The sequence below is a fragment of the Mercenaria mercenaria genome, chromosome 6, assembly GCF_021730395.1.
Source record: "Mercenaria mercenaria strain notata chromosome 6, MADL_Memer_1, whole genome shotgun sequence".
NCBI classification, from domain to species: Eukaryota; Metazoa; Mollusca; class Bivalvia; order Venerida; family Veneridae; genus Mercenaria; species Mercenaria mercenaria.
The window spans coordinates 15,961,008-15,986,452 of NC_069366.1; the positions used below are offsets into that span (position 1 = coordinate 15,961,008).

General features: G+C 36.1%; 2 protein-coding genes across 2 annotated transcripts in view; one reads left to right on the forward strand and one right to left on the reverse strand.

Moving 5' to 3' along the window:
* Window positions 1-25,445, reverse strand: part of LOC123550650 (neural-cadherin-like) — a 95,149-nt gene that overhangs the window by 23,331 nt on the left and 46,373 nt on the right. The window contains exons 12-23 of the mRNA XM_053545238.1: window positions 24,640-24,843; window positions 23,811-24,003; window positions 23,007-23,153; window positions 18,041-18,156; window positions 17,329-17,505; window positions 8,119-8,440; window positions 6,871-7,172; window positions 6,362-6,541; window positions 3,715-3,956; window positions 3,091-3,254; window positions 2,480-2,737; window positions 1,339-1,566 (exon numbers count right to left, since the gene is read on the reverse strand). Coding sequence (XP_053401213.1) covers window positions 1,339-1,566; window positions 2,480-2,737; window positions 3,091-3,254; window positions 3,715-3,956; window positions 6,362-6,541; window positions 6,871-7,172; window positions 8,119-8,440; window positions 17,329-17,505; window positions 18,041-18,156; window positions 23,007-23,153; window positions 23,811-24,003; window positions 24,640-24,843 — 2,533 coding nt within the window. The remainder of the gene's footprint in view (window positions 1-1,338; window positions 1,567-2,479; window positions 2,738-3,090; window positions 3,255-3,714; window positions 3,957-6,361; window positions 6,542-6,870; window positions 7,173-8,118; window positions 8,441-17,328; window positions 17,506-18,040; window positions 18,157-23,006; window positions 23,154-23,810; window positions 24,004-24,639; window positions 24,844-25,445) is intronic.
* LOC128557618 (uncharacterized) lies at window positions 12,157-16,057 on the forward strand. The gene is made up of 2 exons (XM_053545240.1): window positions 12,157-12,533; window positions 15,298-16,057. The coding sequence occupies exons 1-2, from the start codon at window positions 12,302-12,304 to the stop codon at window positions 15,894-15,896; spliced, it is 831 nt and encodes a 276-aa protein (XP_053401215.1). The 5' UTR covers window positions 12,157-12,301; the 3' UTR covers window positions 15,897-16,057.

Here is a 25,445-nt window from a genome sequence, read left to right on the forward strand (position 1 = left end):
CAAGTTTAACATTCTGACTAAGTTTCATGAAGATATAGTCAAAAATGTGGCCTCTAGAGTGTTAACAAGCTTTTCCTTTGATATGACCTAGTGACCTAGTTTTTGACTCCATCTGACCCAGATTTAAACTTGACCTAAAGATTATCAAGATTAACATTCTGACCAAGTTTCATTAACATATGGTCATAAACGTGGCCTCTACAGTGTTAATTAGCTTTTCCTTTGATTTGACCCGGTGACCTAGTTTTTGACCCGACATGACCCAGATTCAAAATTGCCCTAAAGATCATCAAGTTTAATATTCTGACTAAGTTTCATGAAGATATAGTCATAAATGTGGCCTCTAGAGTGTTAACAAGCTTTTCCTTTGATATGACCTAGTGACCTAGTTTTTGACCCCACCTAACCCAGATTTGAACTTGAGCTATAGATCATCAAGATTTGACCAAGTTTCATTAAGGTATGGTCATAAATGTGGCCTCTAGTGTAAACTAGCTTTTCATTTGATTTGGCTTGGTGACCTAGTTTTTTATCCTACATGACCCAGATTCAAACTGGACCTTAAGATCATCAATATTAACAATCTGACCAAGTTTCATGAAGATACAGTCATAAATGCGGCTTCAACAGTGTTAACAAGCTTTTCCTTTGATTTGACCTGGTGACCTAGTTTATGATCCGAGATAACCAAATATCGAACTCGTCCAAGATTTTATTAAGGGTAACATTCTGACCAAGTTTCATTAAGATTGGGCCAAAAATGTGACCTCTAGAGTGTTAACAAGCTTTTTCTTTGATTTGACCTGGTGACCTAGTTTTTGACCCCAGATGACCCAATATCGAACTCGTCCAAGATTTTATTGAGGGTAACATCCTGACCAAGTTTCATTAAGATTGGGCCAAAATTGTGACCTCTAGTGTTAACAAGCTTTTCCTTTGATTTGACCTGATGACCTAGTTTTTGACCCCAGATGACATAATATCGAACTCGTCCAAGATTTTATTGAGGGTAACATTCTGACCAAGTTTCATTAAGATTGGGCCAAAAATGTGACCTCTAGAGTGTTAACAAGCTTTTCCTTTGATTTGACCTGATGACCTAGTTTTTGACCCCAGATGACCCAATATCGAACTCGTCCAAGATTTTATTGAGGGTAACATTCTGACCAAGTTTCATTAAGATTGGGTCAAAAATGTGACCTCTAGAGTGTTAACAGTCAAATTGTTGACGACGGACGGACGGACGGACGGACGACGACGGACGCCGGACACAGGGTGATCACTAAAGCTCACCTTTGAGCACTTCGTGCTCAGGTGAGCTAAAAAGTTAATAATTACCTTTGAAGTCATATTTGTATACAAAAATATCTTTGTGTCCGGTACCATGGGGATGATTATTTTCGTCACCAATCTCAATAGTCATTGTGTTTGTTGCCGTTCTACTTTCCGGACTTTTCTTGTCCCGCATGTCGGACATAATGATCGGTAAATAATGGAATTTCTGCTGGTCTCGGAAAAACATTTTCTGTGCTGTGATAGTTCCGGTACCTCTGCCATTGTCACCATCTGTAAAATAGCTTGCATTTTAATTCATTTATTAAAAGAAACCATATTCTTTTCTTTTAAAGAAGTATACTAGAGGTAAAGGAGACATATTTTTTATCTTGAGCCAAAGCTTACTCTCCAAGATACACATTTTAGTTCCAACCTGATTCTTTTTTTTTCTTTAATTGGTGAATCTAAGTGCTTCAGCTGAAGAGCCATTTTCTGTATATCTAATGGTGACGTGCCATTTTTTAACATCCAATTTAATGGCAAGTTTCCAAAGCAGGACCTGTTTTTGTAGGTATTTTTACACTTCAATCTCTTTACTGATGTATATTTTGGAAACTATTTTTATCTATTTATAAATCACATTCCACGTGTTAAAGTATAATTCCGTAACAGTGAAAATTATATGAGCCGTGCCATGGGAAAACCAACATAGTGGGTGTGCGACCAGCATGGATCCAGACCAGCCTGCGCATCCGCGCAGTCTGGTCAGGCTCCATGCTGTTCGCTTTTAAAGCCTATTGGAATTGGAGAAACTGTTAGCGAACAGCATGGATCCTGACCAGACTGCGCGGATGCGCAGGCTGGTCTGGATCCATGCTGGTCGCACACCCACTATGTTGGTTTTCCCATGGCATGGCTCATATAATGAAAATCCCACTGTTTGAAAGTGAAAGTCATAATCTACTGATATATTTCAATAAAGTACTGAAACACATAAAATAAACACTCAAAACCAGGATAAATCTCACAGAACCTTTAAGCTATACATTCCATTTTCATTCATTTTGCTACAAAGTATGCAGTCAAATGTCTTCTCCTTACATAAAAAAGCACTGCTCATAGGCATTCTATTTGTATACAAGTACTTAACAAGATCAGTTAAACATGCATTCTCACAGGCAAAAGAGGATTCTGTTATACTTACTGGGATCAAATTCCATGGTAAATTCTAAATCCCCATTATTACATGTAGGATTTTCTTCACAAGGTGGGAGTGAGAAATGGAACGGAGCTCCATATTTGGGCGTGTCTTTGTCCTCAGCGCTAAATGTTATCACAAACTTGGGTGGAGCTTCTAACTCCATCACCATTGGTGGGTATGGTAATACAAACTGTGGGGCGTTGTCATTGAGATCTTCCACAAAGATGCGGAGAACAGCGGTGCCAGTCTGTGGTGGGTAACCTGTAGGAAGATACATAAAAGGATCCTCAAGGAATTTGAAATTATTGGACAGAATGGACTATTATATAGTAAAAGTAACCAAACAGATTTAAGAAAAAATTATCACCATTGTATTTATTGCCTGTATAACTTTTTGTCACTCTGGCAAAACATTCTATCCAAACCATGTAAAATATTTCATAATACATTATAATCAATACAAAGCCATCACTTACTTCAAAAAAAATTCAAGTTCTTTCATATGTGAAAATTTCTGCTCTACATCTTGTGTTTAAGCACTATCTGACACATTAACTTTCAAGATTTACATAAACATAGTTAATTAACATAGTTTTACTGAACTGCCTATTTACCTTTATCTATGGCTAGTATATGAACTTCGTATCTCTCCTCTGGAAGTCCAGCTAAGCCCTCTCGGTCTAATGTTTCCCCATCAAAACCTCTGCGTACTTTTACTTCTCCATTCTGGCTAACAGTAAACCTCCGACCTTCATCTGTGCGCCGGTCAATAGAATACCTGTCACAAAAAATACTCTGCATCAAGGAACTAATTGATAACCATATGAAACAGTCAAAATACATATTATGGCGGCAAACAAGTTTTGAAATCTGTAGTTTAATTACACTTAACAAATTTTGGTAAAAATCTGAAGAAGGATAATAACAACTTTCAAGCATTTACTTTTTCAATTCACAAAGGCCAAGTGGTCAAGGTCCTCGACTTCGATCACTCCCACTTTGCTCATGTGGATTAAAATTCAATCTTAAGATGTAGAATTCTTTTTTGTAAAGATTCCATCAAGCTGCCGCACAGAAGGTTGGTGGTTTTACCAAAATGCCCACCAGTGCCTGAAAATAATGCCTGGAGGGGCACCAGAGGTCTCCCTCTACCCTCAAAAGCTGGAAAAACACCATATAACAATTTCACTTGGGACATCATAATCTTCTATTTTTCATCAAGAAGTGAGCATACTTACTCAAACTCGGCATTCATTTTATCATCTTTGTCAGTAGCCGTGCACTGCCATAGTACCGTTCCTTCAGGTAGGTTCTCTTTGTGGCGTATTGTTTTCACCTTGGGTTGAAATTCCGGAGCATTGTCATTGTAGTCTTCAATGGTAACTTCAATGTAAGCCGTGTCTTGATGTAAACCAGTTGGCTCATTGTCCTTTACTATCACTGTCAAGTTGAAAAACTTGATTTTCTCATAATCTATTTCCTGAAAAATATTTAAAAAACCTTTTTTAAAAAAAAAGTTTTCAAGATCACAATACAGAACTTGATGTTCATTTTAATTATAAGATATCTTTCATTTTATAAAAAAGTTAAACCTTCATGACGAAATAAGAAATCTTCCAATTATCTAGTCCTATCAGAACTGAACAGAATAGAGCTATATTTCACCCAGGTATTTAAGAATAAAACAAGTGGTTTATCCAGCAATTTGAATAAACATTTATAACAATGGTTCCATTACAAAGTTAAATATTTTGTTACTAATAAAAATAAATGTAAGATTTGAGAAAAGACTATATCATACACATAATTCATATTACAAATAATATCACAAAGTATAGGTATAAAATGACCAATCATTAAACTCAACACCAAGATGAACAGGTATATAATGAAATTCTACAACTAATTACATGAATCCGATGCCTAACACCTAATGATATTCATCTCCATGAGGGCATGAGGGAAGAGAAGCCAGTTTCCCTCTTAATGCTGAGCACTAAGGGAGCTACTGGTACTATTTTTCATGTCTCTAGTATGACAAGACCAGGCAGCAAACCCCTGAACTGCTCTTCCACTAGGCTAATGAAGTGATGCCTTGCATCAATATTGTATCACTTTTAGTGGGACAGTAAATACAGTAAACGTGAGGTGAATGCTGGCAAAAGAGGCAGCAAGTTTTGCATTAATAAAGCCTCTAAATGCAAACTGGATCATTAAAATATTATAGTACGGTTGGTAGTAAAACCAAAAGCAAAGCTAGAGCTGCTTTTGAGAAAAGCACATGTCTCCCACAACTGCCTAATCATCTAAATAGTATGTCAGTCTTTATATACTGTTTACTCACTACAAATAGACCTTTGAAGTGTAAAAAGGCTGATTTTGGGTTATTCAAGGGCCATAATTCTGAAGTGCCTTGTGCCATTTGGCTAGTTAATGAACCTGGCCGAGGAGTTATGGTAAAAAACATTTGGTTCAAGTTTGGTGAAGATCGGATGAGAAATGTTCGACTTACAGCATGGACAAGAGTAAAAAGGCCGATTTTCGGTAAGTCAAGGACCATAATTCCGAAGTGCCTAGGCCAATTTGGCTAGTTATCGATCTTGGCCTAGGACTTATGGTCAAACACATTTTGTTCAAGTCTGATGAAGATTGGATGAGAAATGTTAGAGTGCGGACAAGAGTAACAAGAGCTGTCTCCATAGGATGACACATGCCCCCGATGGCACTTTGAATGAATACTTATGGCCGATGTTAAGAGTTTAGGACCTTTGACCTACGGAGCTGGGTCTTCTGCGTGACACGTCGTCTTACTGTGTCACACATTCATGCATAGTTATTTTAAAATCCATGCATGAATGACGAAGATATGGACCGGACATGCCCATCAATGCACTATCATGAAAAATGACCTTTAACGTCTAAGTGTGACCTTGACCTTTGAGCTACGGACCTGGGTCTTGCATGTGACACGTTGTCTTACTGTGGTACACACTCATGCCAAGTTATTTGAAAATCCATCCATCGTGACAAAGATATGGACTGAACACGCCCATCAATGCACTATCCTTTAACGTCTAAGTGTGACCTTGACCTTTGAGCTACGAACCTGGGTCTTGTGCACGACATGTCGTCTTACTGTGGTACACATTCATGCCAAGTTATTTGAAAATCCATCCATCGATGACAAAGATATGGGCCGGACACGCCCATCAATGCACTATCCTTTAACGTCTAAGTGTGACCTTGACCTTTGAGCTACGGACCTGGGTCTTGCGCGCGACACGTCGTCTTACTGTGGTTCACATTTATGCCAAGTTATTTGAAAATCCATCCATTGTGACAAAGATATGGACCGGACACGCCCATCAATGCACTATCCTTTAATGTCTAAGTGTGACCTTGACCTTTGAGCTACGGACTTGGGTCTTGCGCGCGACATGTCGTCTTACTGTGGTACACATTCATGCCAAGTTATTTGAAAATCCATCCATCGATGACAAAGATATGGACCGGACACGAAAATTGCGGACAGACCGACAGACGGTTCAAAAACTATATGCCTCCCTTTGGGGGCATAAAAAGGCTGATTTCCGGTAATTCAAGGGCCATAATTCCGAAGTGCCTTTGCCGATTTGGCTTGTTATTGAACTTGGCAGAGGACTTTTAGACTGCGGACAAGATTTTTGACAGACATACACACACAGAGGAGTAAATCAATATGTCTCCCACACCACTGTGTGGTGGGAGACATAATTCTGTGATTTACCACATAAAAAAGGGACGTATTTTTCTGACAGAAATGAAAATATCCAATATTTGTTATACTGTGAGTTTTAATCTGACCAAAACTAAAAATGCCATTACATTATATATTAGTATATTTACCCTATAGACAGTTAGCACTCCAGCATTAGGTGGTATATCCTCCACACTGAAATATGTTCTATCACTTTCCTTCAGTGTATATGATAACCTTGCATTCTCATCAATATCTTTATCTGTCGCCGACACCGTCACAACTGGCCCGGACTTCTGGTTCTCAGACATACTCACTTTATAAATTTTCTGAAAATTTATCAAAGAAAGGTAAATATCATTTTCGTTATTCTCACAAATTTCAGCTTAAACTTTCAAAGTAACATATTTTATGTAGGCATTCATTGCCTATCCTAATAAATAATTCCTCCGAGCTAAAATTCTGTAAAACTCATGGATTTTCATTCTAAACTGAAATTGTGTCTCAGAATCACTCATTGCCTGCTTTTACTTTAATGCATTAAGCTCACAAGAATTGTTACCTCCAAATCCTACTGTTCCATGTTGCAACTACTTATCTAAATTCCACAAAAGTTTCAAGATTTACAAAATCAGTTAGTGTACTTCACACTGCCTACCTGTACAAACTGTGGGATCTGATCATTGATATCCAATATGGTAATGGTTGCTGTGGCACTCGTTCGCTTCTGTTCAATGCCTCGATCCTTCGCCACGATAGGTACAAAGTACTGCGCTATATTCTCTCTGTCCAGGGAATCGGCTACACTCGTCTGTATAAGTCCTGTTTCTGGATTGATCTTGAACAGGTGTTCTCCATTCGGATCAGCAGGTGGGTTACCAAACCGGTCAATCTCATAAATGACAGTTCCGTTGAGCCCTGCATCAGGATCTGTTGCAACCACTGTCATCACTGACTGATCTATTTAATGCAGAAATAAATCTTAGTGAAGATGTAGAGTAACATGCATAAACTTTACTCCATATAAATTTTCTAACTCTCAAACCTTGCCAAAATTTATGAAATTCAGTCTTCAGAATAAAGATAAGGCCAAGCTTAATTTGACCTATGTTAAGCATCTTCAAGCCAGTAATTTTCATCTATCTGATGGTAAAAACAAAACATTTCCGAAGATGTTAAAAATGCAAATGAATTACATTACAATGGCCTTTCTGTTCATTACAGAATCTCTATACAAGTTTTAAGCTATTTCAAGTAAACAATAGCTTACTTGTAAAACACATTATGCCACTTATGATGGAATGTTGGAAGCACCTTGACCTTTGACCGAATGATCTCTAAAACAACCGGGTCATCAACTGATTTACAGGCAATCACTAGCATTCTCTATATATTGATCAGGAACCATATTCAGTCACAAAGTCTGTGACCTAGACTTTTGACTTACTGATTCCCAAAAAAAATAGGCGTATTCTGTTGATCACATGTAATTATCTGATAAAGTCTGAAAACTGTAGGCCATGGTGTAGCAGAAGCCTTTTTCATTCTCAAGATCAGTGAGACCTTTGGCCTTTTCCCCCAAAACAATACAAGTCATAAACTGACTACAGACAATCATTCTGTGACATTTAAAGGCAGCAGGCCTACAGGTACATTTTATACTTTAGTTGTTGAGAGGAAATCATTTTCCACCTTGATGGTCACTGTGACCTTGACCTTTGACCTACTGACTCCAAAACAAGAGGGTCCATCTACTCACTGCAGACAGTTGTCCTACAACTTGTACAGGTGTAAATTTTTAGTTTCTCTAATGTATATTACGTAATTGTATCGTCAAATATTTTATAAGGAATCAAGGAAAAGATTATTACAGAAAAGTTGTATCAAACAACAGAATGTGACTCACCTGCTCTTGAATGTTCCTGTACAGATCCCTTCAAGTCCCCCTCTCTGAAGACAGGAGCATTGTCATTTATGTCCAGTGGTAGAACTTTAACATAGGCATAACCAGACAGAGCCTCTGGAGTGTCCGGTTCATCCTCTGCTCGAACATTGAACTGGTAAACTTCTCGTCCATAAGGTTGGTCTCTGTCTAATTTTTTGCGTAGAAATATTTTTCCTGTGTCTGGTTCAATTGAGAAGACTGGATCAGCAGAATTTGTGCCATCCCCAGTAATGTAGAACTTGAAGTTACTCTGACGGCTCACATCTTTGTCTGTAGCCGATACCTACAATAAAGTAATGTGTGCAAATACACTCTCCATATAACTGAGCCCAAAACAAAGGGACTGCAGCAAGCATATGGAAGGCAGCAAGTAAATGGAATGACTAGGTAAAATCAATAGCAAGCAGTGTCTTACACAAGAAAAGGAATGGCCAAAAAACTGACTGCAGAAAGTAAAGGAATGTCAAGATGGTTGGTAGCAAACAGAAGGAATATGTCGGCCAATGCTTCTTTTTTCTGACTGATCAATAACCATTTTCAATCTCAAGGCACTGTGACATTGACCTTTGACCCCTCAAAAATAGGGGTCAGCTACGGATCACAGTTAATCATTCCATGAATTTTTTGATGACAATAGGCCAGAGTTCTTTAGTTATTGTGTAGAAATCATTTTCAGTTTCAAGATCACCGTTACACTGACCTTTAACCTACTGATCCCTAAAACAATACCGGTCATCTACTGAGCACAGACAAACATCCTATGAAGTTTGACAACTGTAAGTCAAAGTGTTCTTTAGTTAATGAGCTGACACTGGTTTAAGTATAAAGGTCACTGTCATCTTGACCTTTAACCAACTGACCCCCAAAACAAAAAGGGTCATCTACAGACCACAGACAATCATCCTATGAAGTTTGACCATTAAAGACCAAGCAATCTCTAGTTATGAGTCAGAAGCAAAATATAATTATTGTTTACTAAAGGTCAGGCAGGCTGACCATCAATGAGCAAAACAATACACCCCGTGGCAAAGAAATATATTATGATCAAGTAGAAAATATGGCCTCTAGGGGGCAACAAGGTATCTATGATCTGACCTAGTGACATAGTTTTTTACCTCGGGTAACCCAGTTATAAATTTGAGTTAGATTTCATAGCAACAAACATTCTGACAACAATATGATTTTTGAGTAGAAAATGTGGCCTCTTAAAGTGATTTGACTTAAGTTTTGACCTCAGTCAACCCAGTTTTGAACCTGACCTAGAATTCATATAGACAACTATTCCAACCAAATTTTAAGAAGATCAGGTAAAAAATGTGGCCTCTTGAGTGCATACAATGTTCCCTATCATTTAATTCTGATCTCAGGTTGAACTTTACCTAAATTTTATAGGGAAAAACAGTCTGACAAAGATTTATGATTTTTACCATTTTTACCAAGGGGATTTGACAACCCGATCATTAGAGATAGACCCTAATATTTTCAAAGATAGAAATACATTAATTGACTTCTAAGTCCTTCAAATGACCAAAAATGATTTTACAAATGTGAAATTTATGATAGTTTTGTTTATATCAATAACAGAATTTTCAATACTTAATTTAAATTGTGATCCACAAAGAATGACAACTCTTGTCTTAGGCCAGTACTTGTATAAGCAGAGATATCTATTAGTTTACTTCCCTTGCAATTACACAATTGAGTGGAAAATGAAACAGCTTTAGATAAAATATCATAACTTTATGCACAACAAAAACATTTAGGATATATTCATATATGTTTGATTTACCCTTTAAAAACTGCTTCATATGTTTTGGTCAGAAGGGTTCTACTTAAGGATGAATGACACAATTTCTTATATGTATATAGGCAAAAATTTTCCTACAGACAGAATTTCTTTAATCTTTGTGTACTGACTGACAGTCATGTTTAAAATGGAAATATGTATTAAAAATCATTGGTACCCAGGCTTGATATTGAATTATCTGCCCTTGAAACAGAAAATACTAAAAAATCCAATTTTCAAGGACAGATAATTCAAGATCAAGGCAAGGAAACTGTGCATTTTAATTTATATTTCTGTTTCAGGCTTCATTTGCAGTCAGTATACAAGGTTTAAAGAAATTCTGCTCATGGGAAAGACTTTGCTGTATTATTTTGTCATGTTCATAGTGAAGGACATTTGCCACAGTGTCTATATTGACATGGGGCAAAATTTTCTTACAGACAGAATTTCTTCTTTAAACTGTGTTTACTGACAGAGAATCAAATCAAAAACAGAAATATGAAATAAAACAAATCATATGTACACAGCCTTGGTCATGAATTATCTGCCCTTGAAAGCCGGCAAATACTTAAAACTATTTTCATGGGCAGATAATTCAATATCAAGTCTGGGTACCTATGATTTTTAATACATATTTCCGTTTTAAACTTGATTCTCAGTCAGTACACAAAGTTTAAGGAAATTCTGTCCATAGGAAAATTTTTGCCTACCTACATATAAGAAACTGTGGCATTCATCCTTAATTTGCACTTCCCTGATATTATGTACTAAATACATAATGCACAATGCAGATGTACATAATTTACTTAACTGTTTCACTTTACTTTTTATCATTAAAGAGGCACCACAAAATAACTGTATTTTTTTGTGTTTCCATGATAGTAATTATACATTATTTGCATGAAAAATGTCAGATATACAAGAATTTAGTTTCAAATTGACAGTGACATATAGTAGGCCAATTCTTGAATTAATGTAGTAATATATAAATAAATCAGTGTATTTACAGTCAGCGAACGATAATAAAAATGGCGCGAAAATGTCAGGCGAGTCTAAGAAAGATAATTTAGGTGGGTCAGTTATCACGGTAAATTAGATAGGCATTCTTACTATACTAGTCAAATGAAAATTAACATCTATTTGAACAGAGAATTAGCTCAGGTGGCTAAGCTGTAGGTTCTCAATTGCAGTGCAGAAAGTAGCACGAGTTCGAATATCGCAAGATGTTTATTTTCTAAGGAAATGTTTTATATAGCCTGCTTTATTTTTGTTTTATTTCAGTTTGATTCTCAATTTGTCTTCTTTTTTTTTTTTACTTATTACGTGTATAACATTTTCTTATTTTATATCAATGAAACTTTAATCATTACTATTTACAAATCATTTCATTTCCGACTCGTCCACTGTATCTTTGCAGATTTGTCAGCTGTCTCCGTTTCAGAATTTTTACATTCATAAGCTGTGAAATCACTCATTAGAAGTTCTTTTAATGTTCGCCATTTCATGCTATGGAATAGTATGTGAGTGTATAATGTGGGAGTACGTACCGTACTTACATTCTATCGATATAGATGGATGTTCACGAAAAACCCGTGTATGCTGTATTACCGTATTATTTTCAAAGCCAGCGGAAAAACTGGTATTGAATCTATGCTGAAAAAAGTGAAAAAAAAAATAAATTCTTCAACCAAGTATCGAATTCCTGACCCCGGTCGTCATACCTAGCGGCCTAATACGTTGCGCTAATACAATACTTTGTTCATCGATTCTCAGTTTGAGATACTAATTCATATCGTTTATGCGTGATTTACCTAAACTCGTAAATAATACGGTCAACTGCGTTTGTTTACAAATATCAAATTTTCGTTTGATTACTGTACTATAATTTAGATAAAGTTGTGAAAACACATTTATTCAGGAAGGGCCTAAATTGTCCACCTGAAAACTTGTAGTATAGCTGTATATTACCTGTATTATAAGAATGATTTTCGTGAAGAATTTTTGTTTAATTTCAAATTTCTCAACAGTTAGATCAGCTAAAATTTCATAAGACCATAACAAGTAATGTGATAACATCAAATTGTGTGTTATTGTTTACTGGCATCCATACATATATTTGGTAAGAAGTTTGTGAGATAAGTAAATTTATCAAACATTGTAATAGACAGACAGACATGACAAAATCAATATTTTCCCAAAACAGAAGAAAAGAATATCAGTTTAAACATGTACATAAAGGTAGTTTAAACAGATAAAGCCACATGTGTGTATTGATTAGACTTATAACTCTTTATCAAAAATATTCAAAGAGTATCTAGAAAAGAAGGTATAACCAACCTAAGACATCAAGAACAGAAAATGCTAAGGCTAAGAGACTTCACAAACAAGACAAAGGACTGTGATGCAACAATAAGAGTAGAGAACAAAGAATTATTTGTTTCCACTGCAGTCTTGAGCATTGCTTCTCCTGTGTTTGCTGAAATGTTTGAACAACAACCTACAAAAATACTGGAGTTACCTGGGATTGAATACAACCAGTTTACAGAGTTTCTGAAATGCATCTATCCTGATATAATGCAAGATATAACAGGTAAGTTAAACACATAAGTTTTGTTTTCATACATTAATTGGGCAAAAACACGCCCAGTTGAAATTGATGGTTTATTACCATGGTAATTCATGGTTTACCATGGTAGTTCATGGTCATGGGACAATGGTTTACCATGGCTGTGGTAACTGGCACCACAGTCACAAAACATGGTATCAGACCATGGTCAACCATGGTTGTGGACCACAGTCTACCATTTATAGTCAGACTAAGAAAGTTTACCTTTGAATCTATCTATAAATGCAGGAAAACTATTCTATAACTAGGAAAACTTTTGGTGCCGAAATGCAGTCAGGTGTCTTTGGTGCATTGTAAAACCTGATAAGTGTGAAAATTACTAACATGACCATGGTCAACCATGGTTAAAAAAAAAGTTGACCATGGTCAAACTGCTGATTGTCTTTTCTGACAATGGTCGACCATGCTCCTAACCATGTTTTCACCATGGTATTTGATGGCTGATCATATTAAACATGGTCAACCATCAAAAACTGTGGTGACCACAGTCAACCATGGTCATCATTTCGTCTGGGCAGATAATGTGCAAGAAAGTGATGAAAAAAATTAGGAAGTATCATTTACTATTGTCACACTACGATAAGCTTAATACTTCACTTTTATGTCTGGAATAATTGACAACAAGAGCCATGTTAGACATGGCTAACACCCCTGCCGGGCATATTATAATTGAAGGCTAAAGTTCCTGGCAAGTTAGTGTCTGAAAGTATTAATTTTGGGGAAAGCTTTGAAGAACCGTTTAGTTGTGGTCTGCATCAGGGTTTTAAAGATGTGGAAGAAAGAATAAGTCAGTAGTGAGGTGGTTTACTGCTAAATTTTATTAATTTTCATGAACAGTATAGCTATGATGTTTTTCTATGTGGCTACTGTAAAAAGAAGGAATAGAAAGCTAACAGGGAACAAGAGTGCCAGAATGTCACAATATATGCCCGTCGCAGCAAATTTCTTTACTCTAGCAGCTGTATTTGGTTTAAACAATATTTATTTTTTCAAATTGATTACATGCAATTCATACAATATACACACTACAAAGTTATAACTGTACAATGTAACAAAACAAATTACAGAACGTGTTAATGATTGCTCACAGAATTGAGGAGAAAGCTTGGAGCTTATACTAATGCCTCGCTTCTGAAGGTCGTATAATGCTTCACTTACGGTGTTCAAACATTTCAGTTATATGGGTTTAAACCTACGTAAAACAAAAAGAAATAAATATGTACAGTAAAGGTTGATAATAAGAAATAAATGAAAACTTGGAATGAATAGCTTAGCAAGCATGAACAGCATACGTAAAATGATAATAGTTGCAATGATATCAGGTATCACATATATAATATTAGTTAAATAGGAAAGAGTGAAAGATGAAAGATGTAGAGAAAGTAGCAGTTATATTTGCAAATGGAATGTTAATTTTGTGGTTGTTTAGTAATCATTGTAAGTCTTTTGTTTTTCTAAGTCCACAAAAAGACTCCTTACCAGGTAGAGATACCTTAAAATACACCTAAAATTGGAAAATAACATCTATGTTGTACCACAAAAAAGTGGTCTTGTTTTTTCCCTATGGTCAATTATAAAAATGTTACAATATAAGTTATTTATAGTAACAACTAAGGGAAGTTAATCTTAAAAAAAAAAAAAATTGCAAGTCTACACAAAAATCTTTATCAGGTGGAGATTGGTCAAAATAAACCTCAAAATTGGATATAGTGTGCATGTTGTACTACAGAAAAGTGGTCTTGATTTTTCCCTACGACTAGTAATGAAAAAGTTACAATAAAAGCTATTTAAAGTAACAACAAAGGGAAGTAATTCTAAAGAAGGGAACTGCACATGACACTTCATCTCATGGTGGTGTATAATTGTGCCAAGTTACATCAAAATCCCTCCAAGCATGAAGAAGAAATGCTTCAGACAAAGTCATTCTTGTATCTGACCTTTGGCCTTTAAGTGTGACCTTGACCTTAGACCTAGGGACCTGGATCTTGCGCATGACACTCCGTCTCATGGTGATGAACATTTGTGCCAAGTTATATCAAAATCCCTCTATGCATGAAGAAGAAATGCTCCGGACAAGGTTTTCATTCTTGTATCCTTTGACCTCTAAGTGTGACCTTGACCTTAGACCTAGAGATCTGGTTTTTGCGCATGACATTTGCCTCGTAGTGGTTTACATTTGTGCCAAGATATATCAAAATCCCTCCATGCATGAAGAAGATATGCTCCGGACAATTTTTTTTAAAGAAAATACGATAAAGGGGAATAACTCAAAAAATAGGCAAGGTAGAGTTATTGTTCTTGCATAATGCACTTCCTCCCAATGTGTTCTATCAGTGTATGAAGTTTGAAGAAAATCCCTCCAGTACTTTTGGAGTTATGCTCCGGACAAAGATTGTTGCAGACACACGGACGGACGGACGGACGGACAGACGGAGAACATTTCTAATATCCCCTTCGCCTTTGGCGGGGGGATAAACAAAATACATATATGCAGGTTAATAAGCACTATGGGCTTAAACTCTGCTAGTACAAGAAGTAGAACATTGGCTTGGGTACACTGTTAGGCTACATATTTTCTCAGATTTAATTTGAACCTCTCTAGTAGTTTTAGGATAAGGTTATGACAATAATGAATCTACAGACATAATAGATATAAACAGTACTTCATCTTCAGGAGGCTTAATAAGAATTCAAATCATTTATTTTAAGTAACTGTTATGTTTTTCAGAAACAACTGCCTACTGGATCCTGCCACTTGCTCACAAATATAAGTTACATGTACTTCAGGAAAAATGTGTCAATCTGATTGTTAAGATCATCCAGAGAGATCACACAAAAAATGCTGAACAACTGTATCGGCACATAAAACTTTCCGAACTCTATGATGTCCAAGAATTTGAAATATGTGTTGAAATGGTGTCAGAATGTAAACTACACATGATGGAAGAAGCAAACAAGAAATACCCTATATTACCAAATACAAATGTAACAATACTAAAACTGGCATTAAGAAAGCTTGAGATTGCTATGGAAGATGCAATGGTCTGTGAATTGCATATCAACAAAGACACCTTACAGACTTGGATTAGAAGAAATTTACTGGATTCTTCAACTCAACAAGGCCAAACTGTACAGGATCTAGGTATAGGGTACCTGAAAGCGCTTAGACTGATTAATAATCACAGTTTAGATGACTACCTGAGGCATAAAACCATTAGAAAACTTAAATCTCTAGAGGAATACAAGTCAGTAGAAGAATACAACTTACTTCCATCTGACCTTAAAAAGAGTGTAGAACAGTTTAACAGTACAAAAGTTTGGTGGTAAAGATCACAACTATTTAAGGTTGAGTTACTTTCTTCTGATTGTTGACTGTAAACTTATTACAGAAGAAAACATTGCACTTGTAATTGTGATTTAAATGTTTGGCAAAGTATAAGAGATGGAAAAGTGAATTTGCAGAGGAATCTGTAAAGTTATCATTTTGACTAAGTAAATAGAGAAACATTACAAAATTCATTTTCTGCACTTATTTTTTACTCATTTTAAAATTTAAATATAAATACCAAGCTAAAACAATAATGTCGGCATTATTTCATCCATCTACTAGGGACTTCATCAGCCAACTGATCTTCTTTACATTGACTGGGGATTAGGATTAACACCACCCGAGGGCTTGAGTGACGTTAATGCTGTGACTGGAAATGTATGCAATTATTCTCTGAAGAGAACTTTCAATAAACACAAGATAAATGTGCGTTTTAAACCACAGCACACTTAGACAAATCCTTGTAAAACCATAGGATAAAACAAACAAACAAGAAATCAGCAGTCAAATTTACCATATAAAATGAGAAGGACATGAAAAGTTTCAATGTAACAAGGACTACATATGTGAAACAGGACAAACTCTGAAAGCAAGGTTCATGGAACATAGATGACGTAGTTCTAGTAGTTGCGAGGTATCATGCCTAATACACCAAGACAGCCCAAGTCATGCTGTCTCATTGGAATCTGTGCGAATTCTTGACCGGGAACACTCTTAGTTTAAAAGGTGTGTGTGTGTGGGGGGGGGGGGGGGGGTCAAGGAGGCCGTGTACATCAGAGCATACACACCGGTGCTGGACAGGGACTGGGTCGTTTCCAGTTACCGCACATGTGGGACACAGCATTAACATCACTCACGTCCTCTGGTGGTGTTAATCCTAAACCCCAGTCAATGTAGAGAAGATTAGTTGGCTGACAGAGTCCATAGTTGATGGATGAAACTTCCCAAGGCTGGATGGACAGACAGATGGTTGGACAGACAACCTGTGAAACCGGTATACCCTCCTTATAACTTGGGAGGGGTGCGCTCGGGTTTGTCCGTAAGACAGCAAATGCTCGACTATTCTAACTGTTGTCCCAAGAAGCAGGAAATTTTACCCTAAGTGTTAAAACATCTATAGATCTATAGCGTTTCAATCCAGTATCTGCATTAATTTTGGAGATAAGAGGTTTAGAGTTAAGGGACTTGACCCAGTGTGGTTGGTAATTGACCTTGAAAAAGAAAAAGAAATTTTAAAGCCATATCCCTTTAAATAATAGCTATACATACTTGCACGCAAAATGTTATGTGACGCCAACACTGACACCAGGTTGAGTAGAATAGCTCGGACTATTCTTCGAAGAGTCAAGCTAAAAACTGTTAACAGGATAAGTAGGGACACTTTTCCCAAAACATACTGTAAGAAGAAATTGCACAAGTTCATGCACATACCTGTACAAGAAATTGCCCATCTGGGTATGGAGGGATAGTTTCTTCCACAACATTGACTATCTCATATACATTCTGACTGAACTCTGGTGGGTTGTCATTAACATCTGTCACATTAATGAACACTTGTGTGAAATTCTCAAATCTTCCATCCTGTACCATCACACGTAGTTGGTAACTCTGTAAATGTCAAATAATTTCAGTCTAAACCAGTACCACTTTTTTGAAGAAACTGTGCAAAGTTCACTATCATATTAATATCCAAATCTAGGTTTATTATGAAATGTAAATCATTTCATTTAATAAAAGGCTGTATTACAACAAAACTTCAGGCAGGAACAGCAATCATATTACACAGACAAAACTGTGTATTTCTTACCAATATTTACTTGTTTACTAATTTCTTACATGAAAAATTGGAGTAAAAAGACGAAACTGGCAGAGAGAACATTTACCCTCTAATGGATCAAGGTTGGTAAAGCAGAACTCTCTGTTTAGGCTGGCTTCAATAAGGAAGTCTCGTTTTATAATATACAGATGTAACTTGGTGTCTCAGAATTTAAGGGACCAAGCATTATACGTCGAGACAACCAAAACTCAAATGAAATGATACTTGGTCTTTTAGGAAGGGACTGTGACAGCGGGAATTTTGAGATAAACAAGTTTGAGATACCAAGTTTCCATTGCATATTGCTTGACAGGTACAATCACTTACTGTAGGTGGTGTTTCATAATCCAGGGTCTTTGCCACATAGATGTCTCCAGTCTTCTGTTTGATACCAAACACATTGTTCACATTGCCCTCCGTGATTGTATAGGACAGCTGGTCGGCTGAAATCATTAAAACATATATTATTCATAATAAAAATTACACATGCACATTTCAAACCACGGAATGAAAAAATACTATATGGACTGATTTTAGAAACTGATGTCAAGTGAACTGTATATAAATGACATTACGGCTTCATTGCATGGACAAGAACCTCTATGGAAACTACTGTATGATTTCAAAGTGTACTGATCATAACATATGAAGGAATGAATTATTTTGCAAGCAAGCTGTTATCAAAGCACAAACAGAATTTATTATGAAGAAAAGCATGCTTTTGATTGTTTATTCATAGCATAATTAAATCAAATAGCAGAATTTAATACAGTTTACACCTAGTCTATCTCATGAACCACTTGATTCAACACAATAACCCATAAAGCACTGTCAAATACACACTTACCTCGTCATTAAACCATAAAGCACAGTCAACTCCACACTAACTTCACAAATAAATAACATCACACAATCAACTCCACCCTTACTTCATCCTTAACCCATATAGCACAAGTCAACTCCACACTAACTTCACAAATAAATAACATCACACAATCAACTCCACCCTTACTTCATCCTTAACCCATACAGCACAAGTCAACTCCACACTAACCTCACCAATAACCCATATAACACGGTCAACTCCACCCTTGATTCACCAATAACCCATATAACATGGTCAACTCCACCCTTGATTCACCAATAACCCATATAACACGGTCAACTCCACCCTTGATTCACCAATAACCCATATAACACGGTCAACTCCACCCTTGATTCACCAATAACCCATATAACACGGTCAACTCCACCCTTGATTCACCAATAACCCATATAACACGATCAACTCCACCCTTGATTCACCAATAACCCATATAACACGGTCAACTCCACCCCTGATTCACCAATAACCCATATAACACGGTCAACTCCACCCTTGATTCACCAATAACCCATATAACACGGTCAACTCCACCCTTGATTCACCAATAACCCATATAACACGGTCAACTCCACCCTTGATTCACCAATAACTCGTACAACACAGTGAAATACATCCTTACTTCACTAATAAAACAAATAGCACAGTCAGCTCACACTAACTTCGCAAGCAAGCCAAATAGCACAGTCACCTCAACCCTAACTCACCAGTAAACCAAATAACACGGTTACCTGTGCCCTAACTTCATTAATATATAGCAGAGTCAACTCCACCCCAACTTCATAAGTAAACCATATAGCAGAGTCAACTCCATCCTAACTTCATTAGTATATAGCACAGTCAACTGTGCCCTAACTTCACTAGTAAACACTATAGCACAGTTTATTCCACCCTAGCTTCATTCTTAACCCATTTAGCACAGTCATCTGCACGTTAACCTCAATAGTAAACCATACAGCACAAGTCAACTCCACCTTAACTTCACTAGTGTATATAGTCAAGTTCACTCTAACTTCACCATTAAACCATATAGCCCATTGACATGCATTACTAAATGGTAATAAACCTTGCATACTATAATTTAGAATTCTTCATGCTGCTTCAAAGATCATTAAATTGCTAAACAGTTCTTTATATGCGTCATTTCATGTTTATTGTTAACATGCAAATAATAATATTAATTAGCTCAGAAAACGAGAGGGCCATGATGACCCTATATCGCTCACCTGAGTACCATTGCTCTTAATGATAAGATCAAGTTTTGACATAGACATACACTTTAAATACCATCAGGATAAATATTTTCTTGTAACAGTCCCTTTTGACCTATGGGTCACATACTAGTCATAACCAATCTTCATACCAAGTTTGAGGGTCCTAGGCTCAAATGCTGCATTTTTGTACTAGCATGACTATTCCTTACCCTGGAAGACTTAAATAACATTTAAAACCAATCTCATTAGATGCTGCTGAGGTATATTCATTTACATAAATAAAGGGAGGTAATTTGTCATAAATTCAGTCAAAAGTTATCTCCCCTGATTGTCCGAGTCCATCTGATGGCATAAATGACATTTCAAATCAGTATCTTATACACCCATGAAACAAAGGGAGGTAATCTGACATAAAATCAGTCCATTGTCTCAGTCCAACTAATGACAATAATGAAATTTCAAATAAGTCCTATAAATACTGGCATAAATGAAATTTCAGATCAGTATCTTCATTAGTTACGGAGATAAACCAATTTTAATTTGAAATAAAGGGAGGTAATTTGAAATAAAATCACTCCATAGTTATCTACCCTGATTGTCTGAGTCCAACTAATGACAATAATGAAATTTCAAATGAGTCCTGTAAGTACTTACTGATATAAATCCATTTTGATTACAATCAGGGGAGGTAATCAGATGTAAAATAACTCCAGAACCTATGATTGGATCTGACAGATTCATCACGGAATCCAAGATTTATTGTTGTTGAAGATATTTTGCAAGTTTGTATCAAATCAAACCATAAATGAAGTCTCTATATGGCTGCAAAAGCCAAAATAGCAAATTTTGGCCCTTTAAGGGCCATAACTCTGGAACCCATAATGGGATTTGGCCAGTTTTCGAAAGGAACCGAGATATTATGCCAATACAAGTTGTGTGCAAGTTTGATTAAAGTTGATTGCAAAATGTTGTCTCTATCGTGTTCACAAGCCAAAAGTAGCAAATTTTGGCCCTTTAAGAGGCCATAACTCTGGAACCCATGATGGGATCCGGCCAGTTTTCGAAAGGAACCCGAGACAGTACGTCCATACAAGTTGAGTGCAAGTTTGATTAAAATTAAATACAAAATGTGGTATCTATCGTGTTCACAAGGAAACTGTGGACAGACGGACGATGGGTGATCACAAAAGCTCACCCTGTCACTACATGACAGGTGAGCTAGAAAAACAATGAAAATAGATACATGTAGTTTAATATTCCACAACTAAATCCCACAAAATCAAGTAACAGAAAAAGAATGGAAGGGAAACCAACATTTTGGCATATAGATGCCTAAATCCATGAATAATAGTAACCAAAATGTAACATGTGTTATCTGTTGTAAATAAACATACTTACCCATATGCAATACGTTTGAAATATGATTTAAACTATAATACAGATATATTCTACCCTATTTCAACATTTTTTTCTTTCCAAATATTACTTTTGAACTGAACCAGAACAAAACATAACACAACACATTAACATGCAAGACAAAACGTAAGATGACAAAAAAGATTGAGTGAAACAGACATGAAAATCTATGGTGAAAACCAATCAGTTCCTAATGATTTAACAATGACATGTACATACCTGACCCTGTTAATGTAGATGAAAAATGAATGTTAAAATATGTGATATACGTGAAAGAAACATGTGATATATGTGAATGTCAACAAATGAATTAGCAACAGATGTATGTTAGATCTACCTAAATTTCTACACAATGTATGAAACAAAGATCATATCTGAAGTTATTACCTAATGCTCTATACAGTGCTTATCTGACATAATTTGACTATTTTTCACAAATTTTATCAATCAAGCATATGGGGTGAACACAAATTTAACTATTTCCGTCTCAGATGACTGTTCAATGTGCAACAGAGGTACTTAGCAGTACAGTCTGCCCAAAGTAGTTGTACAAATCAGGTTTTTTTTGGAACTAAATTTCAATTATTGCAACGTTTTTCAGAAATTAATTAGGTAATGAAACAGTCATTTCATGGATATTTCAGAAATTAACAAGCAAATTCGATGAATTGGAATCCCCCGCCGAAAGGGTCAGAGTTGAGGAACGGCAAAAAAGTATATCCAGGAAAAAGTTAAGAATGTTACCAAGAAGTAAATAATTTCATTAGTCAAAATCAAATTAAAAGAAAATGAATGGTTTGTTTGGGTGGGGGGTGGGGGCTGGGGTGAGGATACAACAGTTTACATGTTGATTATAAATATTGATAGAAAACGAAAAATGAAAAAAAAAAAAAAAAAAAAAAAAAAAAATTGGGAGGGGGAGGGGGGGAGGGGGAGGGGGGGTGACCAAGTTAAGGTGGTGACCAGGTGTAGGTACACAACATCACATGTTTATAATAAATGTTCATGGAAAAGAATGAAAGAAGTTTAATGAAATTCTTCCAATTGGTTGGTTTGTTATGTACAGATCTGTGGATTTTTAAACAATTAAAGGGCAATAACTTTATGGAAAATTGACCAACTGAAAAAAAAACTTAAAGGGCATCGTCGCAGTATCTTGGTTCATGTCTATTTCAAGTTTGATGAAATTCTACCTGCTAGTTACTGAGAAATGGCTACAGACGGACATTTTTCATTAAATCAAGGGCAATAACTCTGAGGGAAATTGACCTATCAAAAAAAAAACTTGACAGGCATCAGCGAAGTATCTTGGTTCATGTCTATTTCAAATTTGATGAAATTCTACCTGTTAGTTACTGAGAAATGGCTGCAGACGGACATTTTTTATTAAATCAAGGGCAATAACTCTGAGGGAAATTGACCAATCAAAAAAAAAACTTGACGGGCATCATCGCAGTATGTTGGTTCATGTTTATTTCAAGTTTCATGAAATTCTACCAAGTAGTTACTGAGAAATGGCTGCGGACGGACGGACGGACGGACTCACGCCATTTCAATACCCCCCTCCCGATTTCATCGGCGGGGGATAATTAGGTAATGAAACAGTCATTTCATGGATATTTCAGTATTGAGGGCAAAACAGACAACAGGCAACAATGCTAACAATTTCAGTAACTTTTGTGACCAGCTTGATGCATGATGTTTTATAATTTTTTTTTTTTTTTTTTTTTTTTTTGTAAAGTTCCCAAAACTCTTGTCTTAATTCTGTAAAACTGTTTACCTTCATCAAGATCCTTCGCTACGACTGTAAGAATTCTTCCATTGCTATCAGCTCGTTGTTCCGGTACAGAGATCTCCCAGCTCCCCTTGGTAAAGTACGGAGGATTGTCGTTTTTGTCGGCGATCATCACTTGTACCTGAGCAGTGGCTGAAACAACATTGGATAGTGTTAGGGTTGAGCAAGATAAAGTCATGTAGCCATGGTACAGTTGTTAATAAAGGAAAACAATGGTGAATGGTTCACATATTACACTGGTTTCAGATGTTTTATTTTTCAGATGTAAATATTCACAGTAATTGTATGATTCAAATCATGAGTCTCTTGAAACTCTTGAACCATTATCAGCAATATTCATTCAAGTTAAATATACAAGGAATTTTGCAATTATGCAACAATGTATTAGGCAAGCTTTTTTTCAAAGTCCCTGATAAATGCACTAACAAACAAATGACTGGATTATCACTGGGAATTCATCTCCATTATAAACTGACTATTTCAAATACTGTATTTTTGCCTGCTTTCCACCATCTGATTTGTCTTTTGCAAACTTTACACTATTTTGGATATTCTTTGCGAATGTACCATGGCTGTGAGAATTCTTTGCAAACTTTCCACTATTTGGGTAATTCTTTGCGAAACTTAGCACTACTCAGAATAAATACTTCTTTTTCAAATGTACCACTAGTTGTGGTATTTTTGCTAACTTACCACTATTTTGGTCATTTTTTTACAAACTTAACTACTATTTTGAATATCTTTTGGCAAATTACCACTATTTTGACTCCTTTTTTTAATCAAACTTACCACTATTTGGTGTATTTTCTGGGAAATGTCCTGGAGCATCAGAGTTAACTCCATCAACTGCCTTGATCTTGATATAATACACACCCTGTTCTTCACGATCAAACTGGCTTCGTGTTGTAATAATCCCAGTCAGTCTATCTATACTGAAGTGCATGTACGCATCATTCGGATCTTCCATCAAACTGTAGCTCACCTACATCATAAAATACACAAATTTACATGAATTATGAAAATGCTTTTCATATCTAACTATTTGATTCGCTAGTTTCATAAAGATTACTCAAAATCTGAAATGTTTATTCTCAATCTTTACCAAATACATGTATAACTTCATACACTACAGAGTCCATATCCACCGATGCTTTTCCTAAATATTCAATTTGCCAGTACTTTTTTATATGGATTTATATCACTAAAAGTTTGTTAACCTGTCTGTAGCTAGAGAAGGCAGACTGCAAGTTTCATTACATTTTAAGCTCTTTTATAAATAGCACAGCAAAACAGAAACTTAGCTAACTTCAGACTTTAAATGTTAATGATACAGACCAAGATTTCAGTTTCGCTTTTGTTTGGTTTTCCATCACACAGACACAATAGTAAGTCATACAAGGACTATCCGACCTTTTCTTGGTGCCCCTCTCATTATCATTTTAGAAACAGGCAGGAATCTGGGTAGTACCATACACCCTCTGCAAGCCAGTGGGGGCTGGTTTACTGACATGAAAGAACTCTTCACCGCAAATGAGATATCAAACCCACAGTGGTGAAGGGCAAGTGATTTCATATGAGTGACCTTAACCACCATCTAGACAGTAGTAATGGTATGTACCTCATTATTGGGTGGATCATGATCAGGGTCAACAGCTTTGATCTGTAACACTGTCTTTCCGGGAGGCTCGTTCTCCGGTACACTACCTCTGTATGAGTTACTCAAGGTTGGATCAAGACCTTCGAACTGTGGAGGTTCATTGTTCATATCCTTCACCACAATGATTGGTCGAATCTCAGCTGACAATGGGGTTTGTCCCTGGTTCTACAAGATTAATAAAATATACACAGTTTGTTTTTACACAAGTAATAATTTTAAGATACCTGTCCATTCATGAATCTACAATAATCTTCTGATTAACTTCATGTAAGAAACAGCCTTGACCTATCACACAGAAATGAATCAAAACATTGTGCTAAAAGTCTGTTTCTTCATTTGAAGTAATAATAAGGTCACATTCATGGTAAGTTTAACATAAGGAATTTAGCATACTACGTAACAATTCTCATCCAGTTATTAAGAGCACACTACACTAGGAATATACTGTAGACACTGTATAAAGACACTACATAAAGAAATATCAAAAAGTGGTCTCTTAAAAGAATGGTCCCATAATTATAAAATTATGTAAATTTAGAAAGACAAATAATGTGCTTGACTATTAATATACCATGTACACCAATTTGAAACTGTGTTAACTGTTGTTCAAGATCTGTATGAAGATCACAGATGCTTCTTTATGTCACATGACTGTTTTGTGGAATGTAAGAAATTTTGATAATATATACATTTGCAAACAAAATTGATATTATAATTAGAATTGCCAGGATATACATGTCATTTAATACTTTTGCAATTTTAGCTGC